The sequence below is a fragment of the Meriones unguiculatus genome (genome assembly GCF_030254825.1).
Source record: "Meriones unguiculatus strain TT.TT164.6M chromosome 13 unlocalized genomic scaffold, Bangor_MerUng_6.1 Chr13_unordered_Scaffold_33, whole genome shotgun sequence".
Lineage (NCBI taxonomy): Eukaryota > Metazoa > Chordata > Mammalia > Rodentia > Muridae > Meriones > Meriones unguiculatus.
The window spans coordinates 4,755,377-4,782,959 of NW_026843645.1; the positions used below are offsets into that span (position 1 = coordinate 4,755,377).

A 27,583-nucleotide genomic window follows, 5' to 3' on the forward strand; every position below is an offset into this window, starting at 1 on the left:
GCCTTTCCACATTGCTTATACTCACAGAAATCCTCTTCAGTAAGGATACTTTTATGATAATGATGACTCTAGATTTGTGCAAGGCCTCACCATTTTAACACATTCGTAAGTTTTTCCTCCATTATGAATCCTTTCATGATGATGAAGATTATACAAATGTGGAATGGTTTCACCATGTTAAAAACACTCACAGGCTTTCTGTCCATTAGGATTTCTTTCATGAGTGTGGAGATTATTCTGAAGTGCAAAAGTTTATTCACATTGGTTACAGTCATACAGCTTCTTTCCAGTATGTGTTTTTTGATTTATTAGAAGTTATGTGCAAAGGCTTTGCCACATAGTTATATTTATATGGTTTCCCTCCACAATGTGTTGTTGTCTTAGGAGATGAATATTACATACAAAGGCTTTATCACACTAATTACCCTCACCAGGCTTCTCTCCACTGTGTGTCTTTTCTTGTTTGTGGATACTACTCGGCTGTGCAAAGGCTTTATCATATTGGGCATATTCATAAGGTTTCTTCCTAATATGTGTTCTCTTATGGCTTATGAGATGACTTTTTTGTGCAAAGGCTGTACTGCACTGGTTACATTCATAAGGTTTCTCTCCAGTGTGTGTTCTTTTATGGATTAAGAGATGAGTGTTTTCTGCAAAGGCTTTACCACACTGGTTACATTCATAAGGTTTCTCTCCAGTGTGTGTTCTTTTATGGCTTAAGAGAGTACTGTTTCGTGTAAAGGCTTTACCACACTCGTTACATTCATAAGGTTTCTCTCCAGTATGTGTTCTTCTATGGCTTATGAGATGACTCTTTTGTGCAAAGACTTTACCACATTGATTACATTTGTAAAGCTTCTCTCCAGTGTGTGTTCCTTTATGCCGTATGAGATCAGTGGTATTGGAGAAAGCTTTACCACATAGAGTGCATTTAGTAGGTTTCTCTCCAGTACAACTGCTTGCATGCCTGCAGAGATAATTACCACATGTGAAAGATTTACCACAGTCAGTGCTTTACACTAATAAATATATTTATCTTTATTAATTAATTTCATAATTTGGTCATAATTTCATAAAAATGGTAAAGGAGAATCAAATTTTAAAGTTTTATCATGTTATTTACATTAATGATTTTTCCCTTCATTATGGGTATTTTCAAAGATCCCTGTGATGGTAAGAGCATTTGTTCCATGGTTCACTTTCATAGCATCATTTTTCTATAAGAGTATTTTTTATATTTATAGAGAGAGAGATTATTGTAAGAATACAGAGATTTACCACAGCAATCCCATTCGCATTATTTTTACTGTATGAATGACACTTCCTTTGTAAAGTGAGACAAGAGAAGCAGAAGAAGTTCCAAATTCCTAGTATTCATAGGTATTTTCGGCAGTATTAGTTTGCTGATGAATTCTCATTTAAGTTGCAAAACCAATTAACAGTAACCATTTATTGCATTCAGAAATTCTACTCAAAGTGGGGACTACTACAAAAGTAATTGTTCTTGGAGAAAGACAGCTACACTGCTTCTTTCAATATCCCTCTACTCATGTGCCTTACAAACATTGTGACATATGCTATACCTATTTAAATTACAAGAATAATAAAGGATTCCCTCATTGAATTAACACAGTTTGTTTTTTGTTCATCATAGACATGTCATATAGGGATTAAGGTTTCTCCACAACAATATTCTTGACTCTCATAAGCTGCTCCTTTCACTAAACTTTCCAATGTTACTGCATGAATATGAGTAACAGTGGTTGTTATTAGGAAGTTTTGGACACATACTGATCACCTATTCAATATGTATACCTCTTACAATATCTGAGTAGATAAAATGAGACTAAACAGATTGGCAGTTCAACTCAGTAGTTGTAATGTCTATATGATTTAAATGGTATTTTCTGTTACAACATTATTTAATTTTCTTCTATCTTAGGGAATGCCTTGCAAACACAAATCAGATACCTGACATTAAGGTAAATGGAATTGTGGGAATTTAATGATCATCAGCACACTTAAAGCAGTGCTGTTTTTACACTGTTGCTTTTCTTCAAAACCTCCAGGACACAGCCAGGTATGGTACATGCCTTTAATCCCTGCATTCGTGGAGGCAGAAACAGGCAGATATGTGTGATTTCAAGGTCAGGCTGTTCCACCAAGCAAGTCTAAGACAAGCCACGGCTACAAAAAAAAATTCTTCCAAAAACAAAAAATAAAAAGCAGCCAACAAACAAAAACAAAAATAAAAACAAACACTTCCAGGACACATTAAAATTTCTTAACACTCGTGTCTGTATCAGCATGCATATAAATTTACCTTCTGTTACTTGTAGAACTTTGAAAATGTTCTTCAATATTATGGTGTTCCCATTTGTAACCTAAAATATAGTACCAGAAATATATATTATTGGAAATATCATATTATTATTAAGGAAAAACTTAAATCACTACATTCTGTGACCCTTAGTACTATGCCTGATTAAATCACCTCATTCCTCCTCATTCTCAATTGGAATTGCAGAAGAGGATCAACAACAAAGTAAGAGTTGTCTCCTTATTTTAAAAGTGAAAGAAAATTCACAGTCTTACCTATTTCAGTGAGGTTTTTGCATGTCTCTAGCATCACATCTTTGTAGAGTTGCTTCTGGGAAGATTCCAGCAAAGCCCACTCTTCTTGGCTGAATTTCACATGCACATCATTGAATGTCACTGAATTCTAAAATATAATTGTACAATATACAATTGTACAACAGAAACATTGGCAACAATATAAATTTATACTTCTTTGGAAATATAACCATATAATTCTAGTGCTTCTTCCATATATTTTCTGACACAGAAGTGCTAATGTTAGACAGTTGGGTGCTGTGCATTGGGTGAAGGAGGGGAGAAGAAAAAGCCTAAAGGTTAGATTGTAAGAAAAACCAAAGGTGTGCTTTGAAGAACTGTGTTACAGGAGTTTCATCACTTTGTAAGACAGGAATCTAAAGTAGTGAGCAGTTGGGTTCTTGAGCGATCTATGAATCCTGGTCAGTTCCTTGATCAAGTCAGTCAGGACTCTGTCATGAGACAGGTGGAAGGAAAAGGAATCACAATATTTTATCTAGCAACAAATGAGATGTGGTAATCAGGGGACACAGAATAAATGGATAACCTCAGTCAAAACACAACATGGCACTGAATATCATCTTTTTACCATGCTTCAGGGAAGTGGCATATCAATATGTGAAAAGGGAGATTCATATATTTGTGGAAGGGAAAGTGGACTACAGTAAATACATGAATAAAAATAATGTGAGGTGTCAAACAACAACAATCATAGCTGATAAGATCATATTTGTGAATGACCAGAAAAAAGAAAAGATATAGACCACATTATTCTTTTTTGATAATTGTTTTATATATTCTCCTTTCCAAATCATGTATAGTCTATAGTTCAAGAATAAAGATTAAAGCTTTTATATTAAAAAAAGAATTGCTAATGTTATCAATAATCATTCTCAGAAGAAAATTGAATAACTGTCATATCTGAACTTTTTGAATAGGATATAGCCTTGGAATAGACATGCCAATTAATGTGGACAAAGACAAACAGAGAGAAGAGAGTGAAATAGAAAGAGAAAGATAGAGACAGAGACACAGAGAGAAATGAACAATGAACAGTACTGAGTACATATCAGAGAAATTTATGAACATTTATTAACTACAAAAATGATGAACAAGCTGGGTATATTCAGTTATGCCTCTAATTCCATCACTCAGGAGGCAGAGGCAGGTGAATTTCATTGAGTTGGATGCCAGCATGATCTATGCAAAGCGTTTCAGGACATCCAGACCTATATTGTAAGTCAGAGTCTTCCCTAAATGTCAATCAAACAAATATAATAGGTAGAAAAAACTCAGAGGTCTTTACTGAAGCTCCTACAAAGAATTATACATTCAACTCAATTCTGTATTAATCTTCCAGAAACCAGCAGTGCCACAGCTTAAACTGTAACATTAATAAGATCTTACTAAAAGGGAAAGCATGTTTAAACAGGTAAAAATTGAAAGAGAAAAATATTAGCAATGTAAATTCTGGTCATAAATAAGCAACATAAGGTGGGAGAGATGGCTCAGCAGTGAAGAATTCTTGCTGCTTTTGCAAATAATTGGGATCAATTGTCAGTGTTTACATGAATCCCACTACTATCCATTGTTCTAGGTTCATGAGTTCTGAGGTGATCTTCTGACTATGAGGAGCAGGGACACAAGAGGTGCATAGTCATGCATACAAGCAAAATACTCATATTCAGTAAAAATTAAAAAAAACAGATCCCAGATGGCAGAGTTGATTGCACACTGTGTCTGATCAGCAGGGTAGCAGAGAATGCACAGTGACCAACAGTTGGAACAGTAGGCCACAAAACACCACTGACTGTGTTTACCAGGTGAAAGGAAACCCAACGGTGAGGGAAAATTGGTTCCAACCTCAGATCACTGAGCTAATCCCTGGAAAAAGTTCCTGGGATGTTGAAGCAGGAATGTGGTTTTCAAGCAAATGGACACAAGAAACAAGCAGGAATAGCAATTCTAATATCTAATAAAACAAACATTCAACCAAAATTAATTGAAAGGGATGAGGAAGGATACTTCAAACTCAAAAAAAGGAAAATTCCACCAAGATGGTGTCTCAATTCTGGGCAACTATGCCTCAAATTCAAGAGTACCCACATTTGTAAAAGAAACATTAATTAAGTTCAAAGAACATTTCAGTCTCCACACATTAATAGTGAGAGACCACAACAACTCAATATCATCAAGTGACAGAGCAGTGAAACAGAACCTAAAATGAGATATAATGACACTAATGGATGCCATGAATTAAATGGACCTGCCAGATATCTAGAGAAATGTTCACCCAAACAGAAAAGAATATATCTTCTTTTCAGCACCTTACGGACCCTTCTCTAAAAATGACCATACAGTAGTCACAAACCAGGCCTCAACAGATACAAGATTGAAGTAATATCTTGCATCCTATCATACCATGATGGACTAAAGGTGGATCTTGACAATAACAGAAATAGCAAAAAGCCTACACATACGTGGAAACTGAACAACTCCCTACTCAATGAAATCTGGGTCAGGGAAGAAATAAAGAACTTCCTATAGTTCAATGAAAATGAAGGCACATCATACCCAAACTTATGAGATGCAATGAAAGCAGTCTTAAGAAGAGATTTAATAGCACTAAGTACCTTCATAAGCTATTGGAGACTTCCCATACAAGCAACTTAATGGCACATCTGAATACTCTATGAAAAAGAAGCAGACACACCCAACAGGAGCAGACTACTAGATAACCAAACTCAGGGCTGATATACAAAGAGAACAATTCAAATAATCAACAAAACCAGGAGCTATTTCTTTGAGAAAATAAAAAAACAGACAAATTCTTAGCCAAACTAAGAAAATGGCAGAGAGACACTATCCAAATCAACCAAGTCTGATAAAAAGAGAGAGATAACAGACACTGAGAAAATCCAAAGAACCATTAGCTCTTATGTCAAAAGCCTATATGCCACAAAATTTGAAAATCAAAATGAAATATACAATTTTTTTATTGATTCCACTTACCAAAGTTGAATCAAAATCAGGTAAAGAAATTTAATAGTCTTACATCCCCTCAGTGAATAGAAGCAAACATCAAAAGACTCCCAACCAAGGGACAAATGATTTCAGAGCAGAATTCTATCAGAGCTTCAAAGAAGAGAGAATAGAAATATTCTTCAAACTATTTTATATAATATAAATGGAAGCATCATAACCAAACACCTTTTGTAAGACTGAAGGCACCTTGATAAATCCTCAAAGAACCAAAAACCCAAAAAAGAAAGAGAACTTCAGACCAATCCCTCTTAAAATACTCAAATAAAATACAAACCAAATCCAAGAACATTTTAAAGATATCATCCACCATCACCAAGTAGGCTCCATCCCATGCATGCAGCGGTCGTTAAATAACATGGAATCCATCAATGTAATCCATCATATCAATAAATTGAAAAAAAACAACCACACAATCATTTCCTTAGATGCTGCAAAAGTATTTTACAATATCCAACACTTATTCTTCTTTAAAGTCTCGAAGAGACCGAGGGTAAAAGGCACATACCTAAAAACAGTGAAGGCAATACACAGCAATCCTATAGCTAACATCAAACTAAATGGAAAGAGAGTTAAATCAATTCCACTGAACTCAGGGACAAGGCAAGGCTACCTACTCTCTCCAAATATCTTCAATATAGTATCTGAAGTCCTATCTAGAGCAATAAGACAACTAAAGGAGTTTAAGGGTGTACAAATTGAAAGGAAGAAGTCAAAGTATCACTATTCATAGATGAAATGACAGTATACATAACTGTCCCCAAAAGTTCTACCAGGGAACGCCTACAATTGAAAAACACTTCAGCGAAGTGGCTGGATACAAAGATAACAAAAAATCAGTAGCACTCCTGTGTACAAAAGACAAACTGCCTGAGAAAGAATTCAGGAAACAACACCCCTCACAATAGCCAGAAAAACAAACAAACAAACAAACAAAACATAAAGTATCTTGGTGTTACCCTAACCAAGCAAGTGAAAAACCCATATGAAAAAAACAAAAAACTGTCAAGCCTCTGACAAAAGAAATTGAAGATAACAAAAGATAGAAAGATCTCTCATGTAAATGGATCAGTAGGATCAACATAATAAAAATTGCCATGTTACCAAAAACAATCTACAGATTCAATGATATCCCCATCAAAATATCAACACAATTCCTTACAGACCTTGAAAGAATAATTCTCAGCTTCATGTGAAAACAAAACAAACAAACAAACAAACAAACAAACAGAAAACACCAGAATAGCTAAAACAATCCTGTACAAAAACAGATCTTCAGGAGGTTTCTCCATCCCTTATCTCAAACTATTCTATAAAGCAACAGTAATAAAAACAGCATGGTACTATTACAGAAACAGACTGGTGAATCAATGGAATTGAAGCAAAGGCTTATAAATAAACCCACAAACCTATGGACACTTGATTTTTGACAAAGAAGCCAAAACCATGCAATGAAAAAATGGCAACATCTTCAGCAAATGGTGCTGGTATAACTGGAAGTCTACATGTAGAAAAATGAACATAAATCCATATTTACCATCCCACACTAAACTAAAGTCCAAGGTGATCAAAGACTTCCAACATAAAACCAGACACGCTAAATCAGTTAGAAGAAAAAGTGGGAAAAACACCTGGATCACATTGACATAAAGATAACTTCCTGAACAGAACACCAAGAGTACTGGCTCTAAGATCAACAATTAATAAATAGATCTCCTGAAACTAAAACTTTCTATGAATCAAAAAATTCTGTCAATAGAACAAATCAACAGCCCACAGCCTGGGAAAAGATCCTCACCAACCCTATCTATATACAGCATAGAGGGCTAGTAACAAGATATATAAAGAGCTCAAGAAATTAAACTCCAACAAACCATTTTAAAACTGGGTACAGAAATAAACAGAGAATTCCTCACAGAGGTATATCAGATGGTGGAAAAACATTTAAATAAATGCCAAATATCAATAGTCCTCATGGAAATGCAAATCAAAATGACTTTGATAGTCCATCAGAATGACTAAGATCAAAACCTGAAGAGACAGCACATGCTAATGAGGATGTGGAGAAAGGGAAACACTCCTCCATTGCTGGTGAGAGTGCAAACTTATACAACCACATTAGAAATCATTCTGATGCTTTCTCAGACAATTGGAAATAGTGCTACTTCAAGTCTCAGTTATATTATTCCTGGGCATATTTCCAAAAGATGCTCCACCATTCAACAAATACATTTGCTCAATTATGTTCACAGCATCTATATTCATAACATCCAGAATCTGGAAACAACCTACATGTCTCTCAATGGAACAACAGTTACAAAAATTGTGGTATATTTACACAGTGGAATGCTAGTCATGTATTAAAAACAGGGAAATCGTGAAATTTTCAGGGAAATGGATGGAACTAGGAAAGATCATCCTGAGTAAGGTATCCCAGAACCAGAAAGACATGCATGGTATATACTCATTTATAAGTGGATAATAGCCATAATACAGGACAAACATACTACAATCCACAGACCTAAAGAAGATAAATAAAATGGAGGACCCTATGGAGGATGCTCAATTCTCATTCAAAAGTGCAAATAGAATCGATATCAGACATGACTGAAAAGAGGGAACAGGATGAGAGCCTAACATACATGTCCTCTGAAAGACTCAACCCAGTAGGGGATAAAGCAGATGCTAATACTCACAACCAAACTTTGGGCAGAGCACAGGGAGTCATAGGAAAGAGTGGGGGGATAGAAAGACTCAGAGCTGACAGAAGCTCCATAAGAAGACCAACAAGGTCAACAAATCTGGGACTGTGGGGACATGCAGAGATTGATGCATGCACCAAAGACCGTTCATGAAGAGGACCCATACCCCTGCTCAGATGTAGCTGATAGGCAGCTCAGTCTCCATGTGGGATCCATAGTAAGGGGAGCAGGGGCTGGCTTTGACCTGGACTCTGTTGCCTGCTCTTTGATCACTTCCTCATGGTGGAGGAGGCATTGGTACACCACAAAGGAAGAAGGTGTAGACAGTCCTAGTGAGATTTGATAAGTTTGGATCAGCTGGTAGGAGTGGAGGGCTCCCCCTATCTGATGAAATGGGATACGCGGGAAAGAGGAATGGAGGATGAGGTGAGGAAGAGACAAGAGAGGAGGCTACAATTGAGATGTTAAATTACTTTTAAATTTTATTTATTACAATTTATTCACTTTGTATACCCACTGTAGACCCCTCTGTCATCTATTCCCAGTCCCACCCACATTCTTTCTTTTTTCCTATGCCCTTTCCCTAATCTGATAGGGAAGGAACTACTTACTCCCCTTCTATCTAAACCTAGCTTATCAGGAAACAGGAAACAACCTAGGAACCTGCTACAGAGGGCCTCTAAAAGCCAGAAGAAGAAAACAGGAAACAACCTTGGAACCTGCCACAGAGGGCCTCTGAAAGCCTCTGCCATGCAGACTGTGAAAGCCGATGCTGAGCCTGATGGCCAACTGATGGGCACAGTGAATGGAATTTTAGGTAAGAAGTGGGAAATAGTAAGAGCTGGAGAAGACAGGAACTCCACAAGGAGAGCAACACAAGAAAATTTGAACACAGGGAACTTCCCAGAGACTCATACTCCAACCAAGGACTATTCATGGAGATAACCTAGAACCCTCACAATGCAGCCACTTCTGATGAGAACTGATAGACTAAGATCAGAAAGAAGGAGAGGAGGACCTCCCCAATCAGTGGACATGGGGAAGGGCATGCATGCAGAAAGGAGGGTGGAGGGTGGGACCGGGAGGGGAGGAGGTAGGGGCTTATGGGGAGATAAAAAATGAATTAAGTGTAATTAATAAAAGTTAAATAAAAATGTGAATAAAATGAATGAATAAAGTTAAAAAAAACACAACAGGTTGGAAGAATGTCACACTCCTGCAATTCAATGACTCAGGAAGCTCAGTGTTAATGTCATGAATACATGCCCCTAAAAAATTAAATATACTCTCTGGCAATTACAAATGCAAGATGTGGATGAAGATAGCCACAAAAACCTATGCTTACACAGACAAAACAAAACAAAATAAAAAATCCAAAACCCTACATTCCAGACTCAGCAGCTAATGATGATGTTATTGATGCCAGGCATGTTAGCCTAAATTTTACCCCAAACTCAACTGGAGTTAGACCTGTAAGTGCAAAACCTACCTGGTGTACATACTGATTTTCAGGACAGAAAATTTTTCATTCAATGTCAAAATGAGAAACATCATCTTCTCTGGGAGCTTTTTTGATTCGATCAAATAATTTCTGACCAAATTCACTATTGGCTTATGACCATCCCATGATGAAAAAGTAGTCTAACTTCAGTGATCCTAAAATTTGGCAATAACTCATACACTGTTTAAATGTCCAAAGTCTCTTCTGACATATAAGAAAATCTCTTGACTGCCACATCAGAAGCAAGTTACATCATTCCAACATAGATACACAGAATACCCCTTCCCATTCCAGTAGAGAGGAATGTATACACAGTGAGAGAAGACTGTACCAAGGAAAGAAGACCAGCAAGGAAAACAGCAAATCCTGTTGCTGTTTCAAAAGGCTTAGAGGGTCCTATCTATGCAACGTCTCATACATCTCTCAGATTGGTTACTTCCACTCCCTATAGGCAGCACTCCATGACAGGTATCTCATAACTTAGGGATATCAACATCTTGTAGTGTCAAGATGCAACTCAGGCTTCACCCCTCATGGTGTCATGCAATGAACCTTTACAGTATCTTCACTGGTGATCTGACTCTGCCAAACACAGAAGGCTGGCGCAGTGCTGAATAGAAACCACAAAGAATCTATTACGTTAAATTTTACATCTTTCTTGTTTCCAAAAAAAGCACAACATGGGTGAGCCTGTCAATTTGGATTCAAAATTGGGATGGACGGTGTCACTCTTGGACCGTTTGGAGCAGGCTTTATATGAAGTTCATTCCTGGCACTAGGAATCACTTTGAGTCCTCCTTCCATTAACAGAAGAATTAGCAGAAAGGCATTTACTCTATGAATATCATTTTAGGCTTCAAATCCAGAACTAGGACTTCTTCTTTGATGGTGATAATCTCCTTGAAAAAATTCTGCCTCTTTCATCATGTGACTGCCATCTGAAACTATCTAGTACTGTTTTTCTCTACAAAGGCTTTACACTAATTTCTGTTCCACTTGTCTCTTTCTTTCACTGTGGTCCTGAATGTCTCTCTAATATTAACCATTCAACAGATTCAATATTCCATCTAAGAAATCCTGTTCATCAATTTTTAATTCTTCCTCACTCAATTTCAAGGCATGGGCAGAATGAATTAGTATGACTGGCAGCTAAAATATCACACAAATGACCTCTAGCTTGATTTTCTGTAGAGTCTATTGTCCACCGAACCTTATGACATGGACATCCTCTGTCTGCATTACTCTCAATACTCTGATCTTCTAGGTCCTACCAGAACAGCTGATGAATCTCTGCGTACAGCTTTGTAATGCATTTGCCATCGTAAATCCTGATGTTTTCCGCACTCCTTAAAAAGAGAACATTCCAAGATTCTGTCCAGCAGTAAAATCACTCTTTGCATATAACTTTTTGTTCTAATGTGCTTCTTTGTTGTTGTGACTAAATCCCTTAACTAAAAGCATCTCAGGTCATGAATGCGTTTACACGTTTAGTTTGGTACTGTCAGATCACAGTCCATCACTTTGGGAGCTTAGCATAGAAAGTCAAGCTTGAAGGAAATTAAGGCAAAAGCCATGGGCAAATGTTTCCTAGGTTGGTCTCTTGCTTCATCACTGTCTCATGCTCAGGTAGTTATCTTATGTAGCCCAGGCCCACTTGCTTAGGGATATTGTATCTCTCAGTGGAAGAGCCTTCCCACATCAATCATCTATCAACACAATCTCTCACAGATATAGCAAACAACTTCTCTGATGAGGGCATGCCATTTATTGAGGCCCCTCAGATGACTGCAGGCTTGGAAATGTTGACCACTGAAGCTAATAAGGACAAAGAGACAACAATATAGGAGAAAGTTTTAAAAGCCTAAAAACAATGTGTTAATTCTATCAGTCACTTAAAAAGCAAAAACCGAGACATTGATGATTGCAACAACTTGAAAACATAGATATACCAAGAAATGAGGAGAGGCAAGCCTTTAAGATCAAGAAGAGAAAAGTAAAACTGCTTCTCTATATCAAGTCTCCAAATCAACAAAAACTAAAGGAATTATAGCATAATATAATAAATTTTCAGAAGGGAAAATATGTGAAGGTCTATGACTTTCAAAAAAACAATATAGTTAGATTATAACTAATCAAATCACACAATATACATAGAACTCCTGTCAAAAGCAAACACAAAGATAGGACTATAAAAATAATATAGTCCTATAAGCAAATAAAATAGGATTATAGATAAAATCAAAATCAAAGAAATCACTGGCCATTACTCAATTTGTGCAATCTAATTATTTCCTTTGGCAACAATAAAATATGTATTGGAGGTGGAGGGCTATTCCAATTGAAGATTCCATTAAAGCATACAAATGTTTCAATATAAGATAAATGATTTTGACTACTAAAATTATCTCATATTATTTTGATAAAGCAAAAGATATCTGTTAAAATCACTTGGAAACCATATTATTTTCTATGACTGGATATATGTCTGCATCAGTGTAAGAAAATGTAAATTTCTCAAGCCAAGTGGAAGAAAGCAGAATTTTAAAGAAAAAGTGAGTTTGCTATGGAGCCTAGGTTGGCCTTGAACTCACAATCCTTCTGCCAATTGGTAAGATGGTAAGGACACAGTACCACATCTGTCTCTGAGTTTGTATTATACGCTTAAACATCTTTTTTGCCTTAATTGCTTTAACAACCAATATCATCTTCATCTATTTTGTTTTAAGATCTTTTTCTTGTGCTTTCAGTTATGTTTATATATTCAGGATGTGCTGTGGTATGTGGTATGTATAAATTCCATAAAGAAATCCAGGAAAATCATAATCAAACAATTGGAGGAAACCAATAAATTCCTTAAATAAAGCCATGAAACAACAAACATTTGAGGGATGTGAGGCTTTTCTGGATTAGGGTGAACTCTGACATCTCTGGATAGCCAGTTATTTACACTTGGTTTATGATAGTGAACTCTGTTTTCTCAGTGAAGAGCCTAAAAATTCACCTCAGGATCTGTATGACCCCAGGTTTTATAAAGAGCCTCACATAGACCTCAGGGCAGATTATTAGCCAAACCCTTTCCTGATAAGGAAATTGCTCCAACAAGTATTTGGGAATTCCTAGAAATGCATTACCCTGCTAAGGATTTTAGTCTTCAGCAGTGACTTTCAACTGTGCTGAGATTTCCCCACACATATAGGATAATTAAGTACTGTGTCCTCCTTCTTGCAATAGGACCATGCTATTGCATGGAAAATGAGGCATCATGGCCCAATATTTAAGCCAAGGATCCTTGATACTTAGACACAGAAAACCAAACATTCACCCTGGAAATTTGTCCCTCTGGCCAAGGTTTATAAATTCTGACCGCAAACAAACATGCTGGGGGTGCAGGCATGCTGGCAGGTTAGATGCCACCTGATACCATCAGCCTTCCATCATGGCCTCTGAGATTCATCATTTATCCCCCTCTGGGCCTGCTCACTGGCCCACTGTGCCTAGGCCTCACTGGGTCTGTGTTTCACTAGGCCTATGTATTGGCTGCAAGCCAATAAGGCATGGACTTTTACTTGAACCTCGGAGGTGAAAGTCCTTAGAGCAAGGCACAGCAGTGTATCCAAGAATGGTAACACTTTGGTATTGCCATAGGCTCTGGAATACCAGAATTTCCACTACCACTGGTGATTTCATTCTAAAAGAACAAGCTATCTGTAACAGTCAATAGAAAATTCTTACACACCCTGGCCTAGTGAACATGGGTGTTGCCTAAAGTGTTCTAGCTGCCCCTGAGAGAAATGGAACCACTGTTCTTCATCTGGAAGCTGAGCTCCAGGCCTCTGCTGAATGGAGAATGACAGAATGAAACACATTCTGGAAATATGGAAATATAATCAATAAAGAAAGCAAAAACAAGCTGGCCATGTTGATCACACCTGTGACCCCAGCACTTTGGCAGGTAGAGGCAGAGATATCTCTGTGTCTTTGCGGCTACCCTGGTCTACAAAGCAAGGCAAGGTCAGCATATGCTACACAGAGAATTCTAGGCTCAAAAAACCAAAGAAAATTAATTTTTAAATGCAGAAACTTAAGGAATCCTGGAAATGAAAAAATTAAAGACTACGGCAAGAAAATACAGAGGAAAGGTTCGCACAGAAAACAGAGATCAAGGAGATAAATTTATGCATTGAATACAAAATAGAAGAAATTGAAGACATGTGTGTTTATACATTCCTTTAACAGCAGAAGTCAGGGATGCAGAGACAGCTGGACTGTTGTGAGTTTGAGGCCAACCTGGTCTACAAAGTGATTCCAGGACAGCAAAGGCTACAAAAAGCAATTTTGTCTGAAAATATACAACAACAACAACAACAAAAAAAAAACAAAAAAAAGATGAAATAGATACATGTATCAAAGAAAAATGTTAAATCCAAAAGCTCCCTATCACAAAACATCCAGGAACTCTGAGACATTATGAAAAGAAAAAACGTGCTGATAATCAGATTAGCAGAAGAAGGATGAGATCAAGGGTCTAGAAGATATTTTCAACAAAATCATACAAAAAAATTCTTAATCTAAAGAAGAAGATGTCTATCAAGGCACAAGAAGCATACAAAAATACCAAAGACACTGGACTATAAAAAAAGTCCTCTTTCCAGAGAATAATCAAAATGCTAAATATATAGAACAAAGAAAAAATATAAAAAGCTGTAACAGAAAAAAAAATCGAATGGACCACACTAACCAATCAAACAGACAAACAAAAACCAACCAAGAAACAAATAAAGGCAGATCTATTGGAATTAATCCTGTATTCTCATTAAGATGCTAGAAATTGAAGGACATAGACAGTGTGCTTCTGACTCTAAAATGCTACAGAAGCCAAGAAATATTACTAACTATGCCCAGAACCTTTCAATCAGCAAATGGAGAAAATAAGATGTTGCATGTTAAGGTCAAATTTACACAATATGTATCTATAAATACAGCCCCACACAAGATGCTAAAACCACCACCACCTCCACCACCAAAATACCAAGATTAACAATCACTGTTCATTCATATCTCTTAATACCCTTGACCCAAATTCACCAATAAAAAGACACAGGCTCACAAAATGTATGATAAAACAGAATCTATCCTTCTAAATACATCAAACACAGCTTTACCTTGAGATAGACATTATCTCAAGGTAAAGGGTTGGAAAAGATATTCCAAATGAATGGACAATAGTATCAATTTTGTATAGCAATTTTAATATCTAACAAAACAGACTTCAAAAACAACTAATAAAAAGATGGCAAAGGACATGGCATATTAAAAAAAAAACATCCAGCAATATAACATTTCAATACTTTACATCTATGCCCCAAACATAAGAGCACCCAAGTTATAAAAGAAACCCTTCTGCAGCTTGCATCACATCCTAGCCCTCATAAACCAGTAGGGGAAGACTTCAATATATCACTCTCACCAATGGACAGGTCCTTCTGACCAAACTGAACAGAGAAATGATCCAGATAATTAAGATCAAAAAACTAAATATACCCAAATGATGTTTACAGAACATGCACCGAAGCACAAAAGATTGTATTCCCTCTTCTAAGCAACTCATATACTGTTCTCCAAAATTGATGATATACTTGAACAGTGGAAGTCTCAAAAGATATAAGAAACTTGCAATAAGTTCTTGAAATGAATACATAACATATCAAAACTCATACTACACAATAGAAGTGTTGACCAGAAGACAGTTTATAGCATTAAGTACATTCAGAAAAAAATCAGAAAGATCTATTCCTAGCAACTTAACAGCACACCTAAATACTGTAGAACAAAAAAAAAAAAAAAGTAAACATAACTAAAAGGAGTAGATAGTGAGAAACTGTGTCTTCACTGGTAAAACTGAATGCTTCCACAGGAATAGAATGGTGGATCCTATCAAAATTGATAATAATTAGATTTGAATAGTAGAGATCTCCTGAATAAGCAGGGGTAACTATTCCTCAGACAACTTGGTCCTTGAGTCCACACAAACTTATAAAGACTAGTGTTTTCTTTTTAAATAAAAAAGGATACTTTTGTTGTTTCATATTAAAAACAGTTAAGAGGTTTAAAATGTTTTAAGTAAATTCAAAGGTATAAACTTGTTTGAGTTGGAATAATTTGGAGTGAATATAACATATTTGATCAGTGTGGTGATAGACAGTGCCTTTAATCCCAGCAGAGACAAGCAGTTATCTATTAATTAGTTGTTTTCTAAATTCAGGAGTTACAATGACAGGGTGTTGGTGGTTTATAGCATAGCCCTAATCCCAGCATTTGGGAGGCACATGCCTTTTACATACCACGTGGGAGGCAGAGGCAGGCACATAGGATTTACATTGATTCCACTTAAAAGCTACTTGTAAAAGACAGGGTGAAAATCAAAGTAAATGTCCTTTGTTATCTAGAAATAAATAGAGTTGAAGGTATATTTGTAAACTTTCAAAGATTTTTGTAACTTAGATTGAGAGATTATACTTTTTCTATTTCCAAAAACCATTTTGCCCTATAAAAGATATAACTGCCTGAAAAGGAACTATCCTCACCCCAGAATTAGGTATGGGGCAGGGTTTTGATATAATAATTTCAGGAGAATAAAAACATCCAAATAAAGAATATGGAGTCCACTGGAAACATGAAACTTCTAAAGAAAAAGGACAGATCACCAAAAGATTATGCCCAAAGAAAAGGAGTAAACTGGCCAAGTGGTATCACCCACCTTCATGTAGTCTCCTCTGCCTTCTACAGACATAAGTGCAAATTGTCGTTCTATGCTTGTTAAAGGACAACACAAAATCTCTATCTCATATCAGAAAAGCCACCTGGTAAAAAACAGAGGAAAACAGAAAAATAAGTGACAATTCTATTGCCACTAATCTCATAATCTTCTGGCATGATGTGACTTCTATACTTAGCACAAACATCAACAGTCAAGAATGCACAGATTTTGTGAAAGAGTGAGGGGATAAGAGAAAAAGCCAAAAACATAAGCCTAAAATATAGCCAAGTTTACATGAAAAGGCCTAAGGAAACTCTAACATGAAAAATGTGCACTGGATCAGAGGTACCTTTGATTTTTTTTAATTTAATACAAATTAAATAAACACAGATTTCACAACTCCTACAAGACAAACTCAAAGTGATACCTTTAAACTGCTATATTTATGACCCTCCTGCTACTACTAATCTCCTTTCCAGAGAATCCTTTTTCTCGGGAAGTCTCTTGGAAAATGGAGACCATAATAAAGATGGGCTATGGCTTGCAGTCCCTCATGTTCCCTTGTGGGTTCAAGCATAGCCCTGCCCTCACCAACACTCACACACAAAACAATATTGAAGAATAATTTAATATCTGTTTCTTGCTGCATGGATTATGTCACAAGATGTGGAATCTTCCCTTCCCACTTACCTAAACCCAGGCACACCTGACACTGACAAAATTTTGCATCTCAGAAAATCCATTTGAACCCAGGAATTGAATTCCCTTGAATCACTCCATTGTGCCCGGTGGTAGTTGAAAGGTAAAAAATAAATTAAAAAAAAAAGTAAGCAATTATTGCTCAATGATGACCACCACCACTTCTTTTTTACCAGTTTCAAAACTATTTGTAAAATTTGCTACACAAAACCATGTGTGGAATATAACATGAGGCATTTCTAGAAATGAGACTTTCAGTTTTCCAATCTATCTAATTAATGCACAGCAAAAGCAATGCCTGGGTGTGCACACTAGATAGTGATTCTACAAGCACCACAACTTTCTACTGCCCAAGCCACAGGGTCCCCTCCTCCTTGGACAGTTAACACTCAAGAAGGGTCAGAGGACAAAGATCTCTGCTGAAGTCACCACATGGAAAACAACGGAACCATAGTCTGAACCACAGCCCATCTCGGTTAAAGCAGATCAGGCTGTGATAGCTCAGCAGCCTGCTTTTCCTGGCCTAGGGACAATGGCCCCACACTCACCATGACATGGCCTCTGATCTCACTCACAGCCCTCTACAGCTGCATCAGAGAAAAATCCCAGAACAAACCCATAAGCTACCTCCCACTGTTGCTCCTGACTGCTAGGACTGCCCAGAGACCCTTATCAGTTTGAACAATAGAGCTGAGTCAGGACAGTCATAGCTCCTCTACCAGTGGATCAAAGATCAAATGATGCAGATAGTAGAGGCATTCTAGCTTTGCCCTAATCCCTATGGACACACAGAACCCTCATGTTGTTATAAAAGAACGAAAATCCCAATTATTCGATTTTAAAACTTGCTAGCGCAGAGAGGCAGAGAAAGCACCCACCTGACCCTGCTACTCACCTCACCTCCAAGAGGAAAATGCCAAAAAATCTCACCAGTTCAGATGACAGCTCAAGGGTGATAGGCCAAAGGAACCCAAGGCCAAAGGCTTTCTAGCTCAAAGCTAAAAAAGCCCAAAATCTACCAAGATAAAACTCCTTCCACTTTTACACTCTGTCTTAAATACATTTCAGCCGAAAGTTCCACTTACTCTTTAATCCCTGTCAGCTGGTTTCTTGCTTTGCCTCTTGACGTAGGATTAATATTATTTAATCCTGTGCACAGAGAGCTTTTGAATTAAAGGTATGTTCTAGGGTTGATGTAACAATACCATAATCACCTGTTTAGAATAAATAGAAAGTTCTTGTTATTAAGGTTTTTGTTAGGGCTCAACCACACCAAACAAAGCACAGGTTTTTACAGTTCACAATCTAAGGGATCACACTGGGATCAAATATCCTGCAACATCCTCATCTTGGAAATGTTTTAAAATACAATCTTCCACTTTCCCAGGGCACCTGCTCATCTTCCAAGATACAGGTCATTTATGTTGCACATTCCATTACACGATCAATGTCCAGTGCAGTCATCTCCCCCTCATAGTTGGGAAGTCCTTCAGCCAAACTTAAGTCAAAGCTAAACAGTAACGACCATTAAAGAAACAAATGGCCATGAATTTGAAAGCAAGGAGTAGTTAATGGGAGCTCAATAAAAATGAGAAATGAAACAAAAAGGATATGGCTGTACCTAGGAATATTGGAGTAGAAAGTTTATTATAGATAGACGAGAGAACATAGTCAATCACAGGGAAATCTGGGATGGTCTAAATTTGACATGACCCTGAGCTACGTGAGACGAGAGGAGAGAGGGAAGTGGAGAGCCAGAACAAAGGCCCAGGAGGATAAATGATAAATGAAAAAGACCAGGTAACCAAAACGGTTAGAATACATAAGGAAGGACAGCTGTGAGGAGGGCAGCTCAACTCCTGGCCTAGAAATTTGTGTTTGAAACCCATACCTTGTAACAGGTAAGGACTGAGGGATGCTGGGAGAACCTGAAAGCCATCTGTATTTGATTGTTAAGTAGCCACCTTAACTATTCATCCCAGCATTTGAGACGTAAGAGTAGAGAGGAATGAGAAGGTTGAAACAATTTCATTATAATCTCAAAAATTCTTTTTAAAAGTTGAAAATGGCTTTATGATCCAATATTCTTCAGGGAATATATATTAGGGCACACAAAGTATTACTCACACCTTTTCTCTCAGGTTGTGCATTTTCAAATGGGGGGAGGGGAAAGCATTCCTGTTAGGCACTACCACCCCACTTTGTCCAGATCTTCTGTGTGTTTGAACTAGTGTAACTGTAAAAATTTGCTTTCCAGAAACAAGTTCAGCAAGTAATCCATAATCTTGATTCTCTTTGTATCTGACTCCTAGCCCTAAGTATACACTTTTCACATTTACTGACCATCTAAAATTGATTACTATTATCATTGCCATCTTCCCTCCTCCCCCTCCCTTTCTGTGTTGTGACAACACCAGCTTCAGAGTAGGTCAGTGATCTCAATTCTTACACAGGTCCCTTTTTATTTGTAATCACCCACCTCCAAACAAACAGAACGCAGGGAGGTCAGTGGACACTCATTCACGGATCTCTTTTACTTCACACTGACCAGTCAGAGCCCACCTGAAAAGAGTTGCAGAATTGTGTTCTAGGCACTGAGCAGTAGAGGTAGCATTCCGTGTTTAAATAAAGTGTAAACTACATAACATGTGAAAGACTAATCTTTTGGAGACATTGCTTTAAACAAAACAAAAATCAAAGCACTAGAGAAAAAGGAATGAAATTCTTAATGACTGGGATTATCAGAGAATATTAACTAACAAGAGACTAGAGCAGTGATGCATCAACAAAAAAAATTTAATAATACCAACAACTGACTTATTTATTTATTATGTATACAGTGTTTTGCATGCATGTACACTTTCACACCAGAAGAGAGCAGCAGATCTCATTATAGATGTTGTGAGCCACCATGTGGTTGGTGGGAATTGAACTCCTGACCTCTGGAAGAGCATCCAGTGCTCTTAACCTCGGAGTTGAAAAATAAAACATATAGGCATACTGACTTTGCAAACACAGACCATTCTCTTGTAGAGGCAAAGCCATTAATAAGATACTGTTGAATGTTGTCCCTGTTTACAATATTAGTTGCTGAGACCTGTAACCTGACAGGCACAGCTTTAGCCAATAGCCTGTGTCTCAAATTTGAACTGACAGAACTGTATCAATGAGGATTGTACACATGGGCATAGGACAGTCTCTTAATTCAAAATTCAATATTCACTGGATCAAGTTACCTGACCTAAACTGAACACCCACCAATCTGGTCTGTTTTCACTCACAATCATAAATTAATAAGTACATGTTGGGAAGTTACAAATTAAAAAACCTCACCCTGCCACATTTCTAGATAATCCTGGTGAGCAAACATATATGTTCCAGGATCCTAATCTCTAACAGGCCTGGTTAGCATATTACTTATATGTGGATTGTTTTAAAGGCAGTCTTCCCTCAGCTAAATTCTAATTGATGCCACCAGTTTTTCAGCAATGATAAATCATTTACATCATCAGTTCTACTCTTCTATATCACAGTTTAATACTGAAGTGCTCTCTGACACAGGACACACCATTTACAACCCCCACAAAATCCAAATGGATCATTTAAAATTGAGAGAACACCAACAAAGGTCACCAAGAACTATGCCTAAAAAAGGTCACCTAAAGGTCACCAGACTAGTGACTCTACCCCAAGGTCACCAGGAACTAGGCCATGGGTCAGCAATTCCAGAAACAAGGTCATTAGATTTCCTACCCAAGGAACACAAGAATGGGAAGGTATCTTATCTCAGGGTGGGGAATTTGTTCTGAGCAGCCCACTAACCTTGTAGTAGAACCATTCCATAGCACAGAAATTACCCAACATTCCTGAGACCTATAGATAGCTCACCCTATGTTAGTTATGTTAGCTAGCCAATCACTTTGTAAAAAGCTTACCCTTGCTGAATGTCACCCAATCCTGTAACTATTAAATTGGAACTTCCTTGTCTTTTCTCAAACCCAAATCAACATCCTGACATGAGGCTGCTGTGTGTACACAGTCTCTTACACCACAGTGATCATATTTGGGTCTCTAACAAAGTAATGAAATACAGTAAATACAGTAAATAGTACTAATAATGTTAATGACTAAAATAAAAGTAACAGAGTGCATTTTACAATGATCTCAGATGCTCTTTTCAGACAGGACATTTTATGATGAAAATGTTTTCATGAGGCGTAACATGCCTGTTAAGCTTAAGCCTTGTTTACAACATTCTCTTGAAAACAAGGTTCAAGATGCATCATGAAATCATAACATCAAATGATGTACAGAGAGGACATAATCACCTTTGCAGATATGGTCTCCTAGGGATAAGTATGGTAGGATGCAAAGCCCCGGACACTTTCTGAGAATATGACATCTCATAAAACCTAATGAAAATATAGATTCTTCCCAGAAAATGAACATGTACATAAAACCAACCACATATAAAACAGGTACAGAGTAAATGTCAGGAGAGGGACAAAGTTAAAATAACTAACACCAAATAAGTATCACTGTTGCTGTATCTGGAATTTCTATCTTGTTTGGAAGTCAGAGACAGGAAGACTGTTAACCTCTGTATTTAAGGCAGGGTATCTGCATAAAGAAAAGCAATGTTTCCCTTCTCCTGTTCCTTTTTTCTCCTCTGCTTCCTCCTCCTTCCTTACCTCCTATATGTTAGGCAAATGTTCTACCTCTGAGTTGTATTCCTACCTTCTGTACAAAACAGGCAGAAACAAATAGTCTTTGGATATAATAAAGCCAGATGCTAAACCTCACTAAAGCTTAAAGGAAGTAACTTGTTATGGGATAAATTAAAGAGATCACAGAGAAGGCAACAGGCATAGGGGAGGCTGTCCTAGTAACAGCAGTAACAGAACAACATAAAAAGACTTCAGGAAATGTTTTTTACAGATGGCACAATGGCTGGCATTAACAAATAAATTGCTACATGCTTCCATCCTTTAGGTGGGAATTCTGTATTACTATCAGATTATGAAGACTTTGTTAAAGGAATTTACTGTTTAAAAGGTTAATTGTCCTTCCACAGATAGTTACTGTGAATTAGGTACCCAATACTGTGCTAAGTCCTGAACACACAAAAATGATTGATGTAAACACTACTCTTTCTCTATAAGCTTACAGTCTTGTGGGGTAATCCACCATAAACAAACCCATAGACCATGCATAGAAATGTATACATCACGTAAATTCCACTATGAAACCTAAAGGAAAGCAAGAGGTACCTAACACCCCAGAAAGGATAAAGAACATACATATTCAAAGGCTGAGAGGTGAGAACATTTTAGTTCAGTAGGGTAAATGAAAGAAGGTGAATTTGTTTGCAGTATACTAGGGAAGAAGAAAGGAATGATGATGATGATGATGATGATGATGATGATAAAAGAATAAAGAAGGATGATAGCCATCCCTCTATGCTGCTGCTGTTCTTTTCATCCTTGCACCCTCTCATGTGCTTCTGTGCCCTCTAGTGGTGACGGGAGGCAACTTCTCCATCATTTCTCTCTGGAATTGTTGATGGGGCTGGTGGCCCCCAGGGAGAGCCCATGAGGGCGAGGCTTGGGCAGGTGACTTCAGGAAGTGACCATGCTCCCTCAGCATTGTTCTGGTTGGAACTCGGAACACTGGTTGCCAGGTAACCAGACGCCAGCAGCAACAGCTGCCTGGACAGACCAGCTCGTCCAGAGGAGCTGGAGAGAGGAGTCTGTTGTTCTGCTTCCAGACCTCCAAAGGCTTAGGTCTCTTGGAAGCCAACGGTGGTCGCCTGGGCCGCTGCTGGAGACATATGGTGTGCTCACTGACACGTTTCTGGCCTGTTCCCCACCGTGAGACCAAGGTAATCAGGGCCGCTGTGTGGTGGGGGAGCTTTCTGGTCCACTCCCAGCCCCCATCCACCGCGGTTGCGGCCTGGGCGAATGTTCCTGTTGGGTCACTGAGGAACACGTTTCATGCCCGCTTCCCTCTTCAGTGTAGGGAAAGGGGTTGTTGGTGCCTCTCGGGGTTTGCAAACTTCAAGCCTTCCTCCTGCCGTGGTCCTTCCTCAGAGCAAAAGGAAGCTAGCCTTCCTGCATGGTATCCCCATTTCTCAAGAATGATGGCGTGAACTTCGTGGAGCAGATGATCCCCTATTTGCCCACCACTATTCCTGGCCCTTTATCCAAAGTTTGCGACCACTGGAATGGTTTTCTGGACCTGATCCTGAAAAGGCAGTCGAGCGGCTCCACCAGGGATCCAGCCCTCAGACCTCCTCCTGCTGTTTTCTAGGGCCTGTGCCCTCACAGAACCAGACGACTGTGTCGCAGCAGCCTAGGTTCCGGGCCTGGCCCTTTAAAGTGACATAGCCATACATGGGCGATTGGGGCAGGGGTGGGGCTCTAGCAGGTGCCATTCACCTTCCCCAGGGAGTGTCACACACCACCCTTTCTCAAGCCCTGAGCATCCTTTGGGTAAAGGATTCTGGATCCCATCTGTGGTGTTTGGGATAAATGGAGCCCCCAGCACCCCCAAACCCCTTCCTCGGAAGATTTGAATATCTCCCTCTAGACATATGGGTGGGTTGGGGACATGGGCCTTAGGGGTGGCATCCCTGTGGACTGTCACAGGTATAGATCCTTCAGGCTCGAATGTGAGGAGGACCAAAAAACAAGGATGTGAGTGAGCTTGTTTGGAGGGGGAGGTAAGTGGGGAGGAGCATTTGGGATGGCCAGGATGGAGGACCAATAATGGCCAGAAGCCTCGCCTTTGGGGTTCTCGCCCCGCAACCTCGCCGGCTGGTGGAGTACAGAGGTCTCCCACCGGGCTCCTGGGTTTTGAGCAGCAGAGGGAGGAACAGGAGAGGAAGGGCCCTGGTGGACACCCATGTCCTCCACCCCCGTAGCCCAGAAGCAAGGCCAGGCTCCCGACCCCAAGTCCCTCTGTCCTGCTCTTGCCCGCAGGGTTATCTTCTCGTTCCTGTCCCAGTGGCTACAGAGATTCCCCCAGGATATCTGTGGGGCTCCGGACCTGACCATCATGAGGCAGCTGCTGGACAATGCCAGGATCCATGTGCTCACTGCAGATTTGGACCGCCAGGCCAGGGAGATCCTTCTGGCAATGGAGGAGCAGAAGGTCAGGAGGATGAAGCCCAAGGAGGAGGAGGAGGAAGAAGATGAAGAGGAGGAAGAGGAGGAGAAGGAAGAGAAGGAGGAGGAGGAAGAGCAGGAGGAGGAAGAGCTCGGGGAGGTGTCTGGAGAACCTGCAGCTGGTTTCATCCCTGGGTCTCACTGGGAATGTGTCCTGAAGCTCTTGCCAGGAGAGTAGAGCTGGACGCCAGTCAGCTTGACCGTCCTGCAGGCAGGAGAGCGGACTGAGCCTTCCCTGGCAAGTAGACGCCATCTTGGGAGAGCTCACACCTTTTTGGGTGCCTTCAGGCAGTCCCCCTATCCCGGCTGATGGCTCACCCTCTTCTGTGTTCAGATCCTTGGGTCCTTGACTGCAGCCTTCACATGCAGGAGTCCTTGGGGATACAGGAGACACTGAGACCGGCTTCAGGGGCAGGAGCTATGCCCCAAGAGGATACTGAGCTCCTGGATCCCATGGCTGCGGGTCCCCCAATCTTGCCAAAAGCTGAACCAGTGCAACCTCTGGCTTTAGCATCAGAGGACGCGCAGTCCATTGTGCACTTGGTGGATGAGCTACTGTTTCTCTCCACTGTGGCACACTTGGGGGCACCTGAGCCCATGTACTAGCTGCCCGAGGTGGACATATAGTTGGTACAATCGCCGGCTGGGCTGCACCCAGCGCCTGCTCCCCTTAGAGAAAAGGTTCCCTTAATTTTGTGTATTTTTAAATTGCTGTTTTTTACTCTTGCGATATTGTTGTTGGTTTCATATTATTATTAGAAAGGTGTTGCTTAGTTATCTTAAGTGATGTATTCGGAGATAGGGCCTCCCCATCAGCCCACAGTGGGCCCAAATTCCTGGGCTGTGGTCCGGGCTGAGACAAGGGGTATGAAGCCTATTTTTGTCAAGAGTTTCCCGCGAGTTGGGCATGTGCATCCATCTATAGAAGATGTTGCCAGGTGTGTAGTTGGTTCCCAAGGGGTCTAATGGGATAGATTGAGCCCCAGAGAGAAAGCCCAGAAAGGCCAGCACTTGACAGCGGACTTTTGGGGCCACAGCTGGGCTGAGGGCTAGGCTCTGAAGACCAGGACCAGGAACAGTACCAGGACCCAGCTCCTTGGGCACTATACCTGAAGGGGAGAAACCCTATAATTTGAGATATAGAGTACATTTTGGGGGATCATTTAAATACATGATATTTCTACATAGTCATGCCTGATTTAGAACTCAATATTTGGAGCCGGGCATGGTAGCACATATCAGTAATTCCAGCACTCATGGAAGAAGAGACCTGAATTTGAGCCAGGTCTACAAAGTGAGTCTAGGACAGCCAAGGCTACACAAGAAAATTCTGTCTAAAAAACAAACAAATGAATGAATGAACGAACAAATACAAAAGAGAACTCACTTTGTTGACCAAGCTGACCACAGTCTCAGAAAGATTAGCTTACCATGGACTCCCAGGTCTAGGATGACAGGGATGCACCTCTGAGCCAAGCTAAGATATTTTTAATGACCTATTCTTGAATCAAGGAATGAAAGGATAAAATAAGATGTACAAAGCTACCATTTTTCTTTTAATTAACAGTAATAAGTCTTCAATATCTACATTTATTTACAATTGCAAATCATTTCTGATGTTGTCAATAGGTGAGTTTTCTCCTTTGCTTTAATTTCATACATTGAAAAATGTTTGAGTACGTATCTGCCAGTGAGAGGACAACTTATTGCTGTTTGCTATCTCTTTACATCCCATATATGAGTTTTCAACATGAAACCCAAAGAGTCTTTTGACCAGTGAAAAAACTGGCCCTTATTTAGGTTTAAAAATGATTTATGTATGTGCTGGTGTGTGAATTTGTATATACAAATGCCCAAGTATAGAAATATTAGAAAAATCTATAGGAGTAATATGGGCTACCCAGAAATTGAGTTCAAATTATCAGGCTCAGAAACAACCAACTATTCCCACTGAGACAGTTCTCTGACATTCACTTATAGATCTGAGACAGTGTCATGAGCAAGTCTTTACTCCTAAGAGTGAACAAACATATTCCAAAACACAAAAGGATTATATAATTTTAATTTGGAAATAGCATTTATTTTTCAAATTATTTCATGTTCTTCCATCCTTATATAACAATAAGTTTATAATCTGGATAGAAGACAATATTTTACTGATGTAATATTTCATTTAAGGTTATTTGAGTATCAATGAAATCAGTGGAGAATGTCTGTGGTAAGCAAAACTGGCAACATGACTTTGAACATCATATAACAATGACCAAAATAAGCCCCACAAAGCTGTCACCAGGTCTTCACACATCTGTCATGGCCTAAGAACCCATAATAACATTACACACCACAACATCCTTTTTTGAAATAAATATAATTGCTGTTACATTATTTAGCACCTCTAGCTAATTCATTCAGAAGGCAGTACTTCAACATTAGGTGCCATATAGTAACTAATGGGAACATGAAGAAGAATGGAACTTCAAACTGTACATATATATATATATATATATATATATCCATTCCATATATATATACAGTCATACATTCATACACACTATTAAGCATTTTAACATTAATGTTGGTAAAAATAGAACACATTGGGGAACATCTTCCACCCTTGGAGATGTACTCAGATGGCTGACACATGATAATCAAGATTTCAAATGTAGCTTTGCCTAATTACTGACATCCAAATCAGGCTTGAAAACAAACATCTTAGAGGAATTTGTGAAAATGAAAAAAAATCAGCACACTTTCTCAGAGACCCTTCATTGAAAAGCATGATCACACTCTACCTAATATTAATAAGCAATGGATTATATAGATGATGGGAATTCCATTCTATACTTTTCAGGAGAAAAATACCTATCACAAAATAGAAATGCATTAGATCAACAACAGCCACAGAAAGAATATCAGAAAGACCTAATAAGCTTCTGTGATTGGATTTGATACACATACAGCAAACTTCAATACCTACACCAATGTTTCAAAATATAGAACACAAACCACAATTGGTGACCTCCTCCATTACATTATAAGTGAACATGGTAAATAATTTACTTCCTCCAAAGCTATGATGAAAAACAGATCAAAAATGTTTGTT

The 27,583-nt window shown here is 38.8% G+C and overlaps 2 protein-coding genes and 1 pseudogene across 2 annotated transcripts in view; 2 read left to right on the top strand and 1 right to left on the bottom strand.

Moving 5' to 3' along the window:
* LOC132650793 (zinc finger protein 120-like) overlaps positions 1 to 27,583 on the top strand; it is a 1,051,774-nt gene that overhangs the window by 310,604 nt on the left and 713,587 nt on the right. The gene's annotated exons all lie outside the window — the stretch shown is intronic.
* LOC132650824 (zinc finger protein 431-like) overlaps positions 607 to 27,583 on the bottom strand; it is a gene marked incomplete at its 3' end in the record, with an annotated part of 190,178 nt that continues 163,201 nt past the window's right edge. The window contains exon 3 of the mRNA XM_060376138.1: positions 607 to 967. Coding sequence (XP_060232121.1) covers positions 607 to 967 — 361 coding nt within the window. The remainder of the gene's footprint in view (positions 968 to 27,583) is intronic.
* On the top strand, positions 1,750 to 3,363 carry LOC132650743 (single-stranded DNA-binding protein, mitochondrial-like; annotated as a pseudogene).